At 33.7% G+C, this 16,864-nt stretch overlaps 1 protein-coding gene across 4 annotated transcripts in view; it reads right to left on the bottom strand.

Annotated features, from left to right (window-relative positions):
- The window catches only part of LARP4B (La ribonucleoprotein 4B), a 259,367-nt gene that overhangs the window by 112,667 nt on the left and 129,836 nt on the right, over positions 1 to 16,864 (bottom strand). For all 4 annotated transcript variants that reach the window (XM_074193227.1, XM_074193226.1, XM_074193225.1 and 1 more), the window contains exon 2: positions 2,004 to 2,138. In XM_074193227.1, the coding sequence (XP_074049328.1) occupies positions 2,004 to 2,084 (81 nt within the window). In that variant the 5' untranslated portion in view covers positions 2,085 to 2,138. The remainder of the gene's footprint in view (positions 1 to 2,003; positions 2,139 to 16,864) is intronic.

Raw genomic sequence — 16,864 nt, 5'->3', positions numbered from 1 at the left:
ATGATGAACAAGATGAGCAGAACCAGAAAAATATTGTACACCCTAAGAGCAACATGGGGGTGATGATCAACTTTGATGAACTCGTTCATTCCATCAGTGCAACAATCAGGAACAATTCTGGGCTATCTGTGATGGAGAATACCATCTATATCCAGAGAAAGAATTGTGGAGTTTGAACAAAGACTATTACATTCAATTTAGAAAAATAAAACCCATTATCTTATTATATAATTTTGCTATCTCTTATACTTTACTTTTCTTCTTTAAGGATATGATTTCTCTGTCATCACATTCAACTTAGATCAATGTATATGATGTGAAGGGGAAAAAACTAATAAAGCTTAATGTAAAATCTTTTACAAATGTTTACAAAATAAGACCTCAAGAACTTTGAAAGATCTTTAAAGGCTTTTACAAAAATTATCAATGCAAAAAAATTATGATTTAAATCCTTTGTGCTTTTCAAACTTTAAAGCATTCTTCCATTTGATTACATACAAACATATCGGCACACTCTTTTTATCACACTTACACTCACACCCTCACACAAATACATACATTTTCATTCCTTAGAGTCTTTCTGAATGGTCATAATTCAGCTCTTTAAAAGTGTTCTATGAATCAGGTGGGTAGGTGTTAAACTCAAAATGTGCTAGATGGCACAGTGAATACAGCACCGGCCCTGGAGTCAGGAGGACCTGAGTTCAAATCTAGCTTCAGGCACTTAATCATTACCTAGCTGCGTGGCCTTGGGCAAAGCCACTTAACCCCACTGCCCCTCTGCAAAAAAAAAAAAAAAAAAAAGTTACTTAAAAAAAATCTATCAATCTGCCTGATGCCATTCATACTAAATTGGGGGAAAGAGGGGAAGAATGGAAAAATGACATTTGTAATAATACTATATATTTTTGATCATCAGGCTTATTCAAAGTTGTTAGCAACACTGTTTATTGCTAAAATTAAAGAAATGGGAATATTAAATTTATATTTTTTGCTGGCATGTGAATCAGTTTTTAAAGTTCTTTTTCTTAAAGAAAATCTACTTCTTGCATTCTCTGTAACAGAAAGCTATACTACTGAAATATATAATTTTGAACCTCTAAGAAACTTTCTGTGAAAGTTCGCATTTTAAAAAAAGTTACCTGACTCAGAGCTAGGATAATACAGTCCAATTCATCTAAGAAACTATCATTACCAATATCAATACACATACTGACTACATTTTCAAAACTAGACAAAAACAATGAACTCTGTTTAACTTAAATCAATCATTTAACAGGGGAAGGACCTAGAATCCATTATTTCATTAAGGGAGAAATTTCCCAATGATGAAATCTCTTCCACAGTGAAGATGTCAAGTCATCTGTAATCTATAATCTTAAGAGCTGTCTGGGGCAGTAAATAAAAGTGCTTGCCTAGTGTCATGATCTCATAGCTAATATAATTGAACCTGTACCTCCACAGCTTAAGGATGCACACCTGAAATAAACTTTAATAGACTCTGAATGGTAAAGCTTAATGTTAAAAAATGTTTTCCAGGGAAAATGTGTAGAAACCAAATACTATACCACTTTTAATTAATGATTCCATAAATGATATCAAAAGTTTTTAAAGCTTTTAAAGCATAATCTTAATTACTTTGCAAAGAAAATGAGTCTTAGATACATAACAAATGCTTCAAATATTTCTCAAAATTACTTTCCAAAAATGATTCATAACAAAAATGAGGAAAAAATTATTCTTAAAGGTGATGAGGGCTCTATGAATCCTGCAAGTTATCATTTATCTTTCCCTTATTTGGAACTAGTTATTTCTACTTTTTTCTAACGTCACAAAATTCTGAGATATTAAAAGCTACCTGTGACAAAAGAATCAATTTGATGTAATCTTGATTTTTTCATATAAATATGCAGCCTTAACATACATTAAAAACTACTACAAAGAGAGAAAAAATACAGGAAATTAAACTTCTTACCTAAACTACACAAGCTTATTATACTTACTAGATGAGAACTGTCTTTTACTTCTTGAACTTGCTGCACCTGCGGTTCAGCCACAACTTTAGTGTCCTGATCAGAAGTCATGAGCTGTCTACTTTATGACTCTTCAGAGAGAACTTGACTGGTAATCTTCTTGTGCTATGAAGTAACAAAAAATGAAAAACAGTGTAAAAAAACTGTACAAAGAATTCAGTATTACCAATTTTTAAAATGAACCCACTCTGATAGTATGTATGCTAGAGAGATTAATATACCATAGATTATATGAGTGTTTGTCCTTCATTCTTGAGGAAGACAAAGAGACAATTTATCATGACAAGCATGGTCACACAGCTAGTGTCAAGTATCTGAGGTCAAATTCAAACTTCTGTCCTCCTCACCCAGCTGGGTGGTACATTGGATAGAGAAATGGCTTTGGAGTCAGAAGAATGGGAATGTGACCTTGGGCAAGTCACTTAACCTTGACTGCCTTGCATCCAGAGCCATCTCCAGTCATCCTGATTCATATCTGGCCACTGGACTCAGATGGCTCCAGAGGAGAAAGTAAGGCTGGTGACTAAGCACAGCACCCCTCACTCAAATCCAATTCATGCGTTTGTCACTGCATCACCTCCTGGATGTCATGGTCTTCAGATTATATATAGTGGATTAACAAGAACCAGAAAGCTGTCAGCTTTTGATTTTTGTTATTAGTCAGTGTTTCAGTTATGTCCAGTTCCCTGTGATCCCATTTGGGGTTTTCTTGGCAAAAGTACTAGAATGGTTTGCTGTTTCTTTCTCTAGCTCATTTTATAGATGAGGAAATCAAGGCAAATGAGAAAGTGACTTGCCCAGGGTCACAGTTAATAAATGTATGAGGTCAAATTTAAACTCAGCAAGAGAAGTCTTCCCTACTCCAGACTGATCACTTTGTAGATTGCGCCATCTAGATGCCCCTTATTCCTCTGTATCTTTTTTTAGGTGCTCTAAATTGAAAATTGATACAACTTAAGTCTACTCATTAGTGAACTACTTTTGAGACTGAATACTGATTAAGGAAACACTCTCAAAATTAGTGATTATTTTGTTTAACCATAATTCAAATAATATTAATACTCCACATAAAGACCAAAACCCACCAATCTGAAGCTACATTTCTTAAATGAAAAAAGAAAACCCCTAGATTAACAGTAAATTTAAAATGAAAACCAGAAGGCTGGTTTTTATTAATTTTATTAAAACATTTTATACCTAATATTTTACAACAATGACCATATCAACTTTTGAAAACATACTTAACTTTTTAAGTAAAATGACTATCATGGTATATGTTGACTATTAAAATTTCTAACAATTTACCTAAAAAATATGAGAACTATATAACTATATAATTATAGGACAATAGGTGGAAGGAAACTCAGAAGTCACTTCACACTCACTTTTTAAGATATTGAGATAAATTTTTTAAAAATCCATTATTATTTATTAAAATCCATTATTTACAGCACAAATGAACTTCATGTAAAAGGATTTCAGTTTTTCTGTGACATAGTGATATACTTTTATTGATAGATTTATTATTAAAATGATGTTTATATTATTAAAAATTTACTTTCATTACAGTTACAAAAAAAGGGGAAACAATTTGGAAGAAATATTTAAAATAAATAAATAAAAACTTAAAACCTAATACTTGACAGTTAGTTGGTCCAATATATACAACACTGGTTCTGGAGTCAAGAGGATCTGAGTTCAAATATGACCTCAAGACACAATACTAGATGTGTGGCCTTGGGCAAGTCACTTAACCCCATTGTCCACCCCAAACCAAAATAAATAAATAAATAAAAATACATGAAGGAAATGCTCATCTAAAAATACATAAATAAGGAAATGCTAAATTGCAGTGGTAAATCCCAATAAATATTCCCAATAAATATTCAAAGGGCAAAACCAGAAGTTTTCAAAGCATTAGCAATCATTTGAGGGGGGAAAAAACTTCACTTAAAGATAGTATTTTAGCTGTCATTTAGTACCAAAGCATTATAAAGAAATATTTACCCTTAATTAAAAGAACTATAAAGGAAAGAGCATTCTAGCAGTATGCATAAAAGTTGACCAAAAATAGTCATAATTTCTGATATTTGGGGCTATATGTTGAAAATATAAAAAACTGGAAATATTCTAAATAACCACAGGGAAATGTTTAATGTGGTACATTAATCTAATTGAATACTATATTATTAATACTGGTAAATATTAAGATTGCAAATACTTGTGTAAATACTTTTATAAAATATGACAAAATTTAAAAAGGGAAAGGAGTACTTACCAGTATCATGAAGTAAAGTAAATGAAAATGTGGACAAAATTTTAATGGGTACTTAGGAGCTACTAAAATAGTGTTATCTTTCTTTGCCTTGAAAATAATGTAAATCGTCACTGAATTTAGTCGATTACTTCTTAGCGTATATATAAAACATAAACATACATATGCTATACTACAAAGCAAAAACTTCTCTATAAATACTTTTTCATTACCCATCGGCATCAAGCAGTTAAACAACATTATAGATTAAAAAGAGAAAAAAATTCAACTGAACATAACCCTAACTCAAGCAAAGTACTTCCTGGAAGAGAACTGAAAACCTGAAAAAATACTTGAAAATGTACAAATTCTCTCAACAGCTCCTGAACCCACTTTCCTTACTAGATTGTTTGAGAAAGATAATCTGCTTTCCCTGGTCTAACTTCTCTAGGCAAAGAAATAACACAGCTATTTCTTTCATTCTACTCGGTTCTACACATAAGAAAAGTAAACCCAAGTTAAGTAACTTGCCCAAGATCAGTCTACACAAAGAATGAATTAGATTATAAGCATTCCTCAAGCTCCTACTTTTTATGTTCAAGTAGAAAAACAGCACAAGCATTTCTTACAACAAATGATCCAAGACTAGATGGAACAAAGTCACTGAGGTCAAATCACTGCTGATATATGGCACTAAATGTAATTAGGCTGGTCCTTGAAGCATGGACAGTCTACTGGAGGTATCCATTGCTTGTGCTCCAATTGCATATATCCTTTGAGTATTCAAAGTCACTATCAAGTCACAATTGTGCAATGTCTCTTACAGAGAAAAAAATTTAAACTAAATGATAAAAACTCATGAGTACCAGGAGAACTATTTCTTTAAGTTAGAAATTACATTTTAAGTTTGTCAATTATGTTGGGCTAAAAATAACATTTCTAGGATTACATTTCCTAGAAATTTAAATTTAAGTAGGAAAAACATTTACTGCTGTCACTATAAGAGAAACAAATTCTAATAAATATACAATCAACAAGTATTACACAGAAGACAAATCAAAGATAACATAGCACATCTTTATCAGAAAAATGTCATTAACAGAGAAACAAGATTTGGACAAATCAAGAAAATACTTGACAAAAAATTCAGATAGAAAAAAGAGAGAAGGAAACAATAAGGACTTAAAATGATTCTGGAAACAAACTGTCAAAATGTAATATTTGAAATTTGAAAGAGGATTCTTTGTAACAAGTGAGAGGAAAAAATCTAAAGACAACACAAACACAAAGATTTTCCCTAAGTCATCTTAGAGATAAGACTTTCTATGGGTATGTATATCATAATTTGATCATAAATAAAACTATCAAAAAACTTTCAGTCTTTAGAGTAGTTCTGTTCCTTTAAAGTTCTTAAATTCTTCAGTATCTAGAAATAGTAGATTCCCTTTGATTAGCTCAATCTTTTTTTTTTTTTAGGTTTTTGCACAGCAAATGGGGTTAAGTGGTTTGCCCAAGGCCACACAGCTAAGGTAATTATTAAGTGTCTGAGACCGGATTTGAACTCCAAGGCCAGTGCTTTATCCACTATGCCACCTAGCCACCCCTGATTAGCTCAATCTTTAAGGAGATGGGTAATTCTTGCTTTGTTGAGATAGCAGGTTTCATACCAAAGAATAAGACTAGGAGTCAAAAAAAACTTGAGTTATGGATTTAGCTCTGCCATTTGATGAGTTCTGATTTCAACTATAAAAACTACATGATATCTAGGATTCTAAAACTCATCAAGAAACCAAACAAATTATCACAGGAAAAAATTTAATTATTTTCCTGTAAGATCTGGATGTCAGATGTGAAATGAGAATTAGAACTCCTGGCCTCCCATACTGAAAAGTGTGTAGTTTCCACATTTAAGAAAATGTCAAAATAACTTCAGGAGTTAAGTGATCAGTCCTTGAAGGAGAAAAAACCAAAGACATTATTTTGGGTACTGATATTTCAATGAAATAAATATAGTATATTATAGAGAAACTATGTCAAGTATGGGGGCAACATATTGGTTATCCACTTTTTGGAAGACCAGTGACATCACAATGTCAAGATAAATCAATGGATGATGAGTGATGTTTTCACTTGAGAGTAACTGGATTTAAGTGAGGCAAAGCTGCACTAAAAGTCTTACTCTCTCTTTCCATAGTCTTCAAAGTTTGTTGGCAAGATAAAAGTTGAGGAATGGCAATTGATTATCCAAGCTCTAAGTGCAGCACAGAGGCCTGCTTGAGATAGACACCCAGTTTTCCAGGGTGTGGCTGTTGCATATCATAGAAGAAAATTGAGTGCCAAATGGACACCAAAAGTAGATTAACAGACCTGAAAAGGGCATGGCAAGCCTTGAAACCATAGTCCTTCTTTAGCACCCCATAACCCCTAGGTATCAGGAATGGTTTCATATAGAAAAAAAGCACTTCAGCAAAGCCTTTAAGGTTCAGAGATAGGAATAGGTGAGGTAGCCTGTGAAAAGGCAGAGCACTATATGCCACATAGAATTTTTGTAACTAAAGCTCTTCAGAAGATTTCATTTCTGGGTAAATGTAAGCTATCATGCTAAAAAAGATATATGGGAAAATATGATACTATCCTACTTCATGTTGAACAAGGAAAACAGTGCCACTGTGCAAGAAATAGAAAAGATATGGGAAAATAATACACTGTAATCTACAATAGAAAAAAAATAACATATGTGGTCTTTCCTTGAGGTGAAGACTTTGAGAGGAAGTTGAACTGATAGAAATGAGAACTGAATTCAGGCTCTGACTTCAAATCCCAGATCTGCTGCTTACTAGCTAGTAAGATCTTTCGGTCAAATCACTTAAATTTCTAAGAAAATCTTCAATTTCCTCCTCTTAAAGTAAGAACTACATAATTTTTGAGACTGCTTTTAATTCTACATTTTATAATACTAAATTCAACAGGTGAGAAGTTCTTTGATTAAAAAAAGACAATAATTTGAGAACTAAAACTTCAAAGTAGAAGTTTCTGACAAATGAAATCTCTAGGCTTGGACTATCAGTAAGCACAAGGCGTTTCTCATTTTAGAGGACATTTTCATAGCTATGAAACTATGATCTGAAAACAAGTGTTTATTTCCAAAAATTTCTTAAATTAACATTCTTAATTGAAAACCTGTCATAATAGTGAAAAAAAGTAATTTGATTACATCAATGATAATCCTTATGTCTAGCCTGGTTAGAACATTTTTACAAAAATCTTTTTAAAGAACACTGTTTAGTGATCTGTTTAGGCTTCTATGATTTTTGGCAGTCTACTAAGGCAGCTGATGTGGCAAGATAGAGAGTGTGCAGTCTGAAGTTAACAAGACCTGAATACAATGCCAGACCCAGAAATTTACTAGTTTTGTAACCTTGGATAGGCAAGTCACTTAACTTCTTTTTACGTCAGTTTCTTCGACTATAAAAAGGGGGATTAAAAAGCACTTTCCTCACAGGGTGGTTTTTGAGGTTAAAAGGCAATATTTGTAAATGAGCATAGCAGGTGCGTCACAAAAATTTATTCTCTTCTGAAATTTCTTAAAAATTAGTTCAAAGTCCATAAAATGCAGAAAGCAAGCATCTGAATAAAAATTTATTTGGTTATAACAAGTTAAGAGTCTTGAGGAAATGAAAAAATAAAAAATTTAGTATTTTTAAGAATTTCACAAACATGAATTGTGCATTAATCACAGATAAATACTTGAAACTAGAAGAAGCATTTAATTATTCTTTTTAACTTAAAAACTTAAAGGAAAATAGGGAGTGAAATGAAATTATTATTGATGGCTGGCTAAACATCTCATTATAGGTTTAGAGTAGGAGAAAAAAATAAAGAAATAAAAATGTCAAAGAAGTTTATCTCTGCCAAAAGAATCTTTGGTTGTAAGACAAGCAGGAAGGTGACAAAAACAAAGCATTAATAGAAGGAAGTTGTTAATGACAGCTCAGGGAAAAAAAAATTGATTAAACAATGTTCCATCATATGGCAAGAGTTATGATTCAAAAAGGTGAAGATTTCTTTCCACAGATCTGAAAACATTATATAAATTCTGAACACTGAAAAAAAAAAAATCAGTGTTCTCCTATGGACTGGTCACACAGTTTAGAAAACAAGAATTTCCTTTGTTTACTACAGTTAATTCTTTTGATCAGTTTCTTCCTAATGGTCAAAACTAAGGTGCTAAGTGGCTCCTTAATACTGAACTTTAAATATGTTTACAGGAAAAAAACAAAAATATTTAAAAGTGTTCAATTGGTAAATTTGTAGTTGTCTGAATAAATTAAGATTACCTTGAAATGCAATGTAACAAATGTGCTTTTATGAGCAATTCTTGGTATGTCGTGTAAGTTTTAATGTTCCTAACCAAATGACTTTAGAGTATTAGAGGATCCTTAAAATAATACAGTACTAGCTATTCCCCAATTAACAAATGGTCAAAGGATATGCAAAGGCAATGTACAGATGAGGAATCAAAGCAACCCATAGTCATATGAAAAATTGCTCTAAATCACTACTTATTAGAGAAATACAAATTAAAGCATCTCTGAAGTTACACCTCATCAATGTTGGAAAGGTACTTGGGAAATCTGGGACACTAACACATTGTTGGTGAAGCTGTGAACTCATCCAACCTTTCTGGAGAGCAATTTGGAATTATGCCCAAAGGGCAACAAAAATGTGCATAACTTTTGATCCAGCAATATCACTACTGGATCTATACCCTGAAGAGATTATGAAAAGGTAAAAACATCACTTGTACAAAAATAGTCATAGTAGCCCTGTCTGTGGTGGCAAAGAAATGGAAATTAAGTGAATGTCCTTCAATTGGGGAGTGGGTGAACACAAACTGTGGTATATGACTGTCATAGAACACTATTGTTCTATTAGAAATCAGGTGGGGATGGGAATTCTGGGAACCTGGAAGGAGTTGTATGAACTGATGCTGAGTAAGATGAGCAGAACCAGAAAAACACTGTACACCCTAACAGCAACATCAACCTTGATGGACTTGCTCATTCCATCAGTGCAACAATCAGGTACAATTTTGGGCTATCTGATGGAGAATACCATCTGTATCTAGACAAAGAATTGTGGAGTTTGAATGAAGACCAAAGACTATAGCCTTTAATTAAAAAAAAAAAACCCAAACTGTTATCTTACTATGTAATCTTCCTATCTCTTATGCTTTATGTTTCTTCCTTAAGGATTTCTCCCTCATTACATTCAACTTAGATCAAAGTATACCATGTAAACAATGTAAAGACTACCTTCTGTGGGGGGGGGGGGGGGAGGGAAGCAAGATTAGGGGAAAAATTGTAAAATTACAAAATAAATAAAATTTTTCTTTAAAAAAATAAGGAACTGGGATATTTCTGAGAAGTCTATATCTGTAAAAGATAAATGTAGCTATCTAAATACTGAGCATATTAATAGAAGGGGAAATGAGTGATGAAGGAGTAAAAGAAAGAATAAACCAAAAAACGGGAAAAACCAAGTCAACTGGTATATACAATAAATGAAATTTGTTTTTTGCAGTTTTTTCCTTTGGGAGAACAAAAAAGTATGGCAAGGGAAGATTCAAATGAGGATTCAAAATGGTAAGGGACATGGGGCGGGCTAGGTGGCGTAGTGGATAAAGCACCGGCCTTGGAGTCAGGAGTACCTGAGTTCAAATCCAGCTCAGACACTTAATAATTACCTAGCCACTTAACCCCATTTGCCTTGCAAAAATCTAAAAAAAAAAAAAAAAAAAAATAGTAAGGGACAGCTAGGTGGCACAGTGGATAGAGTACTGACCCTGGAGTCAGTCAGAAGGACCTGAGTTCAAATCTAGCTTCAGACAACTTAATTGCCTGGCTGTGTGGCCTTGGGCAAGTCACTTAACCCCCACTGTCTTAAATAAATAAAATATTTTTTTAAAAATATTTTAAAAAATAGCAAGGGACAGGAATAGGAAAAGTAATGCATTTAAAGACAGGCTTTTTCTTGTCATGTGGGGAGACAAATTTCCTAGGTGGAAGAGGGGGACCCACCCTTGTCCCAGACACCAGATTTGACAAACAAAAGCATTTCTGTAAAAGATAGAAGATACTAATAAAATTTCTTTAGTCTTGACTTTTTTTTCTTATTATTATTATCTCTTCTATCCCAATTTGTCATCATCCATGATACCTTCGGGCACTAAAGGATACTAGTCCCACCTGATCTTCCAAAAGAAAGAAAATAGCTTATACTGGCCATGCACACCACTGCTCACCACACACCTTGATGTAACTGTAACTTCCTATTTATGTATATATCTGCTCCAAGTTATAACACAGTTGTACTACTATACTATATATAAGAAAATGATGCAACTACTGACCCTCCAACAAATAGATGTGTGTTTTGAATTTTTTACTGCTCTAGAAGCAGGGATGGATTTTCACTTACCATTAATACAATTAAAGTCAAGGTACTTAAGATCCTTCAATATTCAAATCATCTTAAAAGGTAAACACATTTTTTTTGGCAGGATTGATTCATGTAAATAAAGTAAATTTTCTTGAAAAGAAATGTTAATAATCAATGAAATGCTTTTCTTAGTATATTTTGTGAACTTGAAATTCTTTGATAATGTTTCCAAATGCCTCAAAAAGGCAAGAATTTAAGATAATGTTATTAAAGTTAGTGTATGATATATCCTTCCTTTGACAAGTTATTCAGCTCCTTAAGTAAAGACTTGTATCATTATCTAAAGTTTCCATCTGATGGCTCTGTAACAATAGAATGACTTTTTAAAATGAGTGATGATTTTATTGAATTGGAGTCCACTACTTTTCTTCCCTACCTTCTTGTTGGGTTAGTTTTCCCTCGATTCTACCATCAAAACCTCATTATAAAACAAACATCCCTTTTTTTCTACTTTGAAGCTGCTTGAGATGACTATCATTTTCGGGAAATAACTTTATCAGTTAATTGCAATTACAGTAAAAATACTAGACAAAAAAGGAGGCAATTAACAGATGTATGTCCTACAAAGAACTCAAACTCCAAAGTCTATATACTCTCATGTGCCAGTTCCCCCTGAGGTCTTCTAAAGGAGGGAAGTCAATGAGCATTTATAGAAGAACTACTACAATGTCCAAGGCCCTGGGCTAAGGGTTTTTCATAAACATCTCATCTGATATTGAGAGCTCCTGTGACTTTAGAGCTGAGGAAACTGAGGCCAGGAGGGACTAGCCCAGGGTGCCACAGCTAAGAACTCAGATTTTCCTGACTCCAGGCCTAATGCTCTGTCCACTACACCATCTACTGACTTGAGAGATTTCCTATGACATCAATAAAGTCAATAATACCATCAGAAAGGTTACTCCTAACAAGGAGAATCTATATTCTATCATGTGGATGTCAAATACAAATTCAACACTCACTCACACCTGATGACAGAAAAACTCTGTCATCTTCTCATAAAAAGGACATATATCAACCACTTTGCATAATCAGCAGATATAAAAGGAATCTATTCTTAGTATAACTTATTCTTATATTCATCCTACAGCCTTACCACAGAAGCTAGACATTCTAGAACAAGAGGAAAGAGGCACAGCAAAGAGTAAAATTGGAGGAAAGAAGCATCTGGTTTAAGAGCCAGAGACAGTACCTGACTGAATCTGTATTAAGAAAACAGACCCTTTTATCTTGTAAAAAAAAAAATCTATTTACTTCTGATTTCTCACTAATTAATAATATTTATATTATATCAATAAACATTAGGCATTTACTATGTGGAATAAATGGTACTGAGGCCAAACTCTTACTTCCTTGTACTTATACATTCTCAAATGAGCTCCATTCAAAAGGTTCAACTGATTTGCCACATTCTACAAGGGCCCTTTCTCTGATTCCTAATTGTCAGTTGTCCCTCCCTAAGACATTATTTTGTTCATAACCTTATTAACTTATTTATATGTATAGTTGTGGTTTCTTCCCGTACTCCCAGTCTTTCCACAAGACCTAGGCTCATTGTAGGTGGAGACTTTGAATTTTTTTTTATCCTAAACAACTCTAATAGCTGCTTAATAATAATCCATTTTATTTCTTAGGAAATGACATATATGCTCAGAGACTAACTAGCTTGGTTTGTTACATATCTAGAGAAATAGCATTTTTGGGGGGGGGATAAGGATAGCTTTAAGATATTTCGGTTTTAAAATATTATGGGATGGGAACTGTAATAATATATAATTAGAAATTATAGTGCTTCTCACTGATTAGTTCAGTTAAATCATAGCACTGACAAGACCCAGGTACACTCCAGGTGCTTTACTTAACTTTGTTTAATGGCATTAAGTTAAATACACCTATAACTTTGGTCAGCTAGCTATCTTCATACTGCAGCAGAAGATATTCAATAAAAAAAGGCACTTTACCTTGAGTAAGACATGAAGTCTGCTTGTGGCAGTAACCTTCAGAGGGATTGCAGGTTGTGAATTGTTATAAAGTGATGCAACTTTTTGTGTTCTTTTGCTGTTTCTTACAGCAAATATTGCATAAGCAAAAACAGATCAATTCCATTAGAATAAATTCAAACAAATTTCCAAACAAGTGTTGCAGCAAAACTGACATAAATGAGAAGTATAACAATTCCAAGACCTTCTAAAAAACATTTTTTAAAGAGTAGCCACTCATTTTCTTGTCATGTGTTTTTTTTTATCTTTTAAGTTAAGCATGGAAAGAGGAACTCTAGTGATTATAGGATTATAATTCCCTGTGGTTTTCTTGCAATTAGCAGAGAATTTCCCCATTCCAACTTTGTAGTCAGTCACCTATTTGGTAAGTGTTGAATGAAATCAACAATTTTGAGCTTTTGAATTCTAGGTTATCATTCCTGGCTTAAAGAGAGTTTCATTAACATGCCAGGGTAATGAAAAATTAATACAAGTTGTAGAAAGAGGGAAAAATGACAAAAAAATTTGTTTCTTTTTCTTTCTCCTTAAAAGATCCAATAAGTCCAGATTCTAAAGAGCAAACTTACTTTTTTTTTTTAGGTTTTTGCAAGGCAAATGGGGTTACATGGCTTGCCCAAGGCCACACAGCTAGGTAATTATTAAGTGACTGAGGCCACAATTGAACTCAGGTACTCCTGACTCCAAGGTCGGTGCTCTATCCACTGCGCCACCTAGCTGCCCCAGGAAAACTTATTCTAAAAAAAAAAAATTGTTCCATGAATGCCAGTGCTGCATGAGTGAGTTAAAAAAGTCAAATTTCTTAAAACAGATTTACAATTATGCTTGGAAAAAGTCTTTTAACTTCCAACATATTTGAGGAAATTATTCAAAATAATGAAATATTACCCCAACATTTAACTAAGTGATCTTTTCTGCCTCTGATACTGTCTAAGCAACTATGAGCATATCACTTAGCCACTTTGTATTCAAATTCATGGACTAAATTGAATCTCTCTGAGAAGCATTATTCTTTATCTTTGAAATCACCATAATACTTAGTATATTGTAGTCTTGCCTTAATCTTTGTTGACTAATTAACTGGGGGGGGGGGGGGGGGGGTTAAAACTGATTCTTCCAAATTGGCCCACATGCATAAAAAGTTCAGCCTCCTAACCCATTAGGCACAATAGTGTTGCTACTGGAAAAGAAATAACAGAATAAAAGTGGAAAAGAAATAACAGAATAAAAGTGACAATGTCTGACTTTATTTTGCTTTGGTCATGGAAAGCAAAAATTCTAGGTGCATGAAGTACTTTTTTCCCCCATCAGGGTCTTCTGAGGATAAACTTTTAGATTAGATAGAGAACTTTTTAAAAATGTCACAAAATCTACAACTAGACACTATTAATTAACTAATCTAAAAGCAGACATCTACAGCAGTGTTGTGGAATTCCTTGGAAATGTTAAGAATCTCTTGAGTAGTTTAAGGTACTACTGATTTCATTTTAAGTATCACCATTAGCTTAGTGTAGTGGTTCCCAATGGTTTTTTTGTTCTATGAACCTCTTTCAAAAAATAACAACAAAAATGAGTTAAGAACTCCCAGGGAGGGCAGCTAGGTAGCACAGTGTATGTAGAGCACTGGTCCTGGAGTCAGGAGGACCTGAATTCAAATTTCTCCTCAGACACTTAACTCAGACACACACTTAACTGTGTGAACTTGAGCTTAACCCCACTGCCTTGTAAAAAACTAAAAAAAATACTTAAAAAAAGAACTCACTGGGAAAATTAACATAATTCATAACATTCCAAATAAATATTTATATTACATAATTATAACCATAAATGTAAATTTTATTCTAATTATAATTGTGAAAAGTAAATATAGATAGAATTATAAAACTTTAATTATCAAATAATTTTAAATATGGAGTAAATAATGTAAATTTGAATTCAAGAGAGTACTTTGAGACATCTATTATTTGCCATTTTTGTTTCTACATAACTGATGGTCTGATGGTTTCAATGTGCTTGTATTGTTCATGTTCAGTGATCATCATTTTCAAATAGCCTGTCATCTGTGCTTCAAAGATATGAATATAATTACACAAGTTGATATAGTATGGTCATAGGGCATCAAAGGAGTCACTCTGGTATGATGTAAAGAAAGTATGAAGGTATGCAAATGCATCTAAGCATTCATTGGGAAATGGCTTACTTATGGTTTGAAAACAATTTGATAACAAGTTAGGAAACTTGAACAAAATACACTTTGAAGTGATCAGACTTTAATGTAATCACTGCACAAACACTAATTCATTGTGCATAAGATTATAATGATTTCAAGTAACTGCAGGGAGAAAAACCTGAAATGCTTCAAATAGATTTATGCTTGTCACAGAGGAAAGGTATATTTTTAACAGACAGTAAGGTGCCATTAAAGAATTTTTTTGCATAAACCCCTTGGGCTGTCACTGCAAGGCATTTACAAATCAGTAAATCTGACTTACTGTCTTAAGACACAGAGCCAGATCTCTAGGTTAGAGTCCTTTGACAAATACATCAGAGATTTTATCAGTTGTATGACTTTGAGAAAGTCATTTCGGTGCTCTAGGCAACTAATTTAAGTAATTTTTTCACCTGAAAGTTCCTTATACCAATGAAATTAAAGGTTCTATTTACTGCAGGAATGATAATATTTGAAAGACAAGTGGGAAAATATAAAGAGAACAAAAGAAAGTGAACAAAGAAAGACTTTAGGCAGACAGATCAATTAGGAGACTTTAGCATTAGTATAAACTAGAAAGCCTTAACTAGTGTGGTTAAAAGTGATCTGGTTGGGGCTCCTAGGTGGCGTAGTGGATAAAGCACCGGCCTTGGAGTCAGGAGTACCTGGGTTCAAATCCAGTCTCAGATGCTTAATAATTACCTAGCTGTGTGGCCTTGGGCATGCCACTTAACCCCATTTGCCTTGCAAAAACCTAAAAAAAAAATCTGGTTGCTTAGAATAAACTTTAACACTACTTCTAAATGTTTTTTATTTTGTCCTTCATTCTCAGAAAAGATCATGACATCAGGGGCGGCTAGGTGGTGCAGTGGATAGAGCACTGCCTTGGAGTCAGGAGTACCCAAGTTCAAATCCGGCCTCAGACACTTAATAATTACCTAGTCGTGTGGCCTTGGGCAAGCCACTTAACCCCATTGCCTTGCAAAAACTAAAAAAAAAAAAAAAAAAAAAAAAAAAAGATCATGACATCAAAGAGGTGATGCCAAAAGAAGCAAGTGGCAAGTGAATTGAATTTGAGTGAGGGGGTGCTGTGCTAAGTCACCAGTCTTACTTTCTCCATCGTAGCCATCTGTTTCAGAGGTCAGACATGAATCAGGACGACTGGAGAAGGCCCAGGGCCCAGGATGTCAAGGTTAAATGACTTGATCAAGGCAACATAACTAGTAAATGTCAAGCGTCTGGGCTGGATTCAAGCGCCTGCCCTCCGGTCTCCAAGGACAGTGCTCTCTCCACAAAAAATGGCACCAAAGTAGCACACTTGGATAAAGGGGTAGATGATAGTGCTCTCAAAAGAAAGTTGTATCTGGGTACACTGAGTTTCAGGTGCCTTAAATAATATCCTGTTTGTATATATTCTCATCATGAAATTTGGTTATGGAGTAAAGAAGAGACCCAGGATAGAGCTTTAGTGTCAACACGAAATTATGAGGAATGACATGATGATTTAGTTAAGGTGAATAAGGAGAAGTCAAACAGGCAGAAGAACTGAAAAAGAGCAGAATCACAATAAACCAGAGAAGACAGGAATGGGTAGTCTAGAGTGAAAAATACTATTTGGCAATTAAAAGAACAATGGTAATTTTGGAGAGAGCAATTTCAGTGGACTAAATGAGACCAGAGTGAAGGTTTAATATATGGGGAAAGAAGAGATAATGAGGTAGCCAACTGTTTCAAGGAATCAGTCGGATGAAGGAAATTAAAAAAAATTAACAATATTTGAAGGAACTGTGGGAAGACAGACATACTACTACTGTTCTGCTAGGGGACCTGCAAATTGGTTCAATGATTCTAGAAAGTAATTTTAGAATTATAC

Source organism: Macrotis lagotis, chromosome 7 (genome assembly GCF_037893015.1).
Source record: "Macrotis lagotis isolate mMagLag1 chromosome 7, bilby.v1.9.chrom.fasta, whole genome shotgun sequence".
In the NCBI taxonomy this organism is placed as follows: Eukaryota; Metazoa; Chordata; class Mammalia; order Peramelemorphia; family Peramelidae; genus Macrotis; species Macrotis lagotis.
This window is presented reverse-complemented; position numbering and strand designations above follow the sequence as displayed.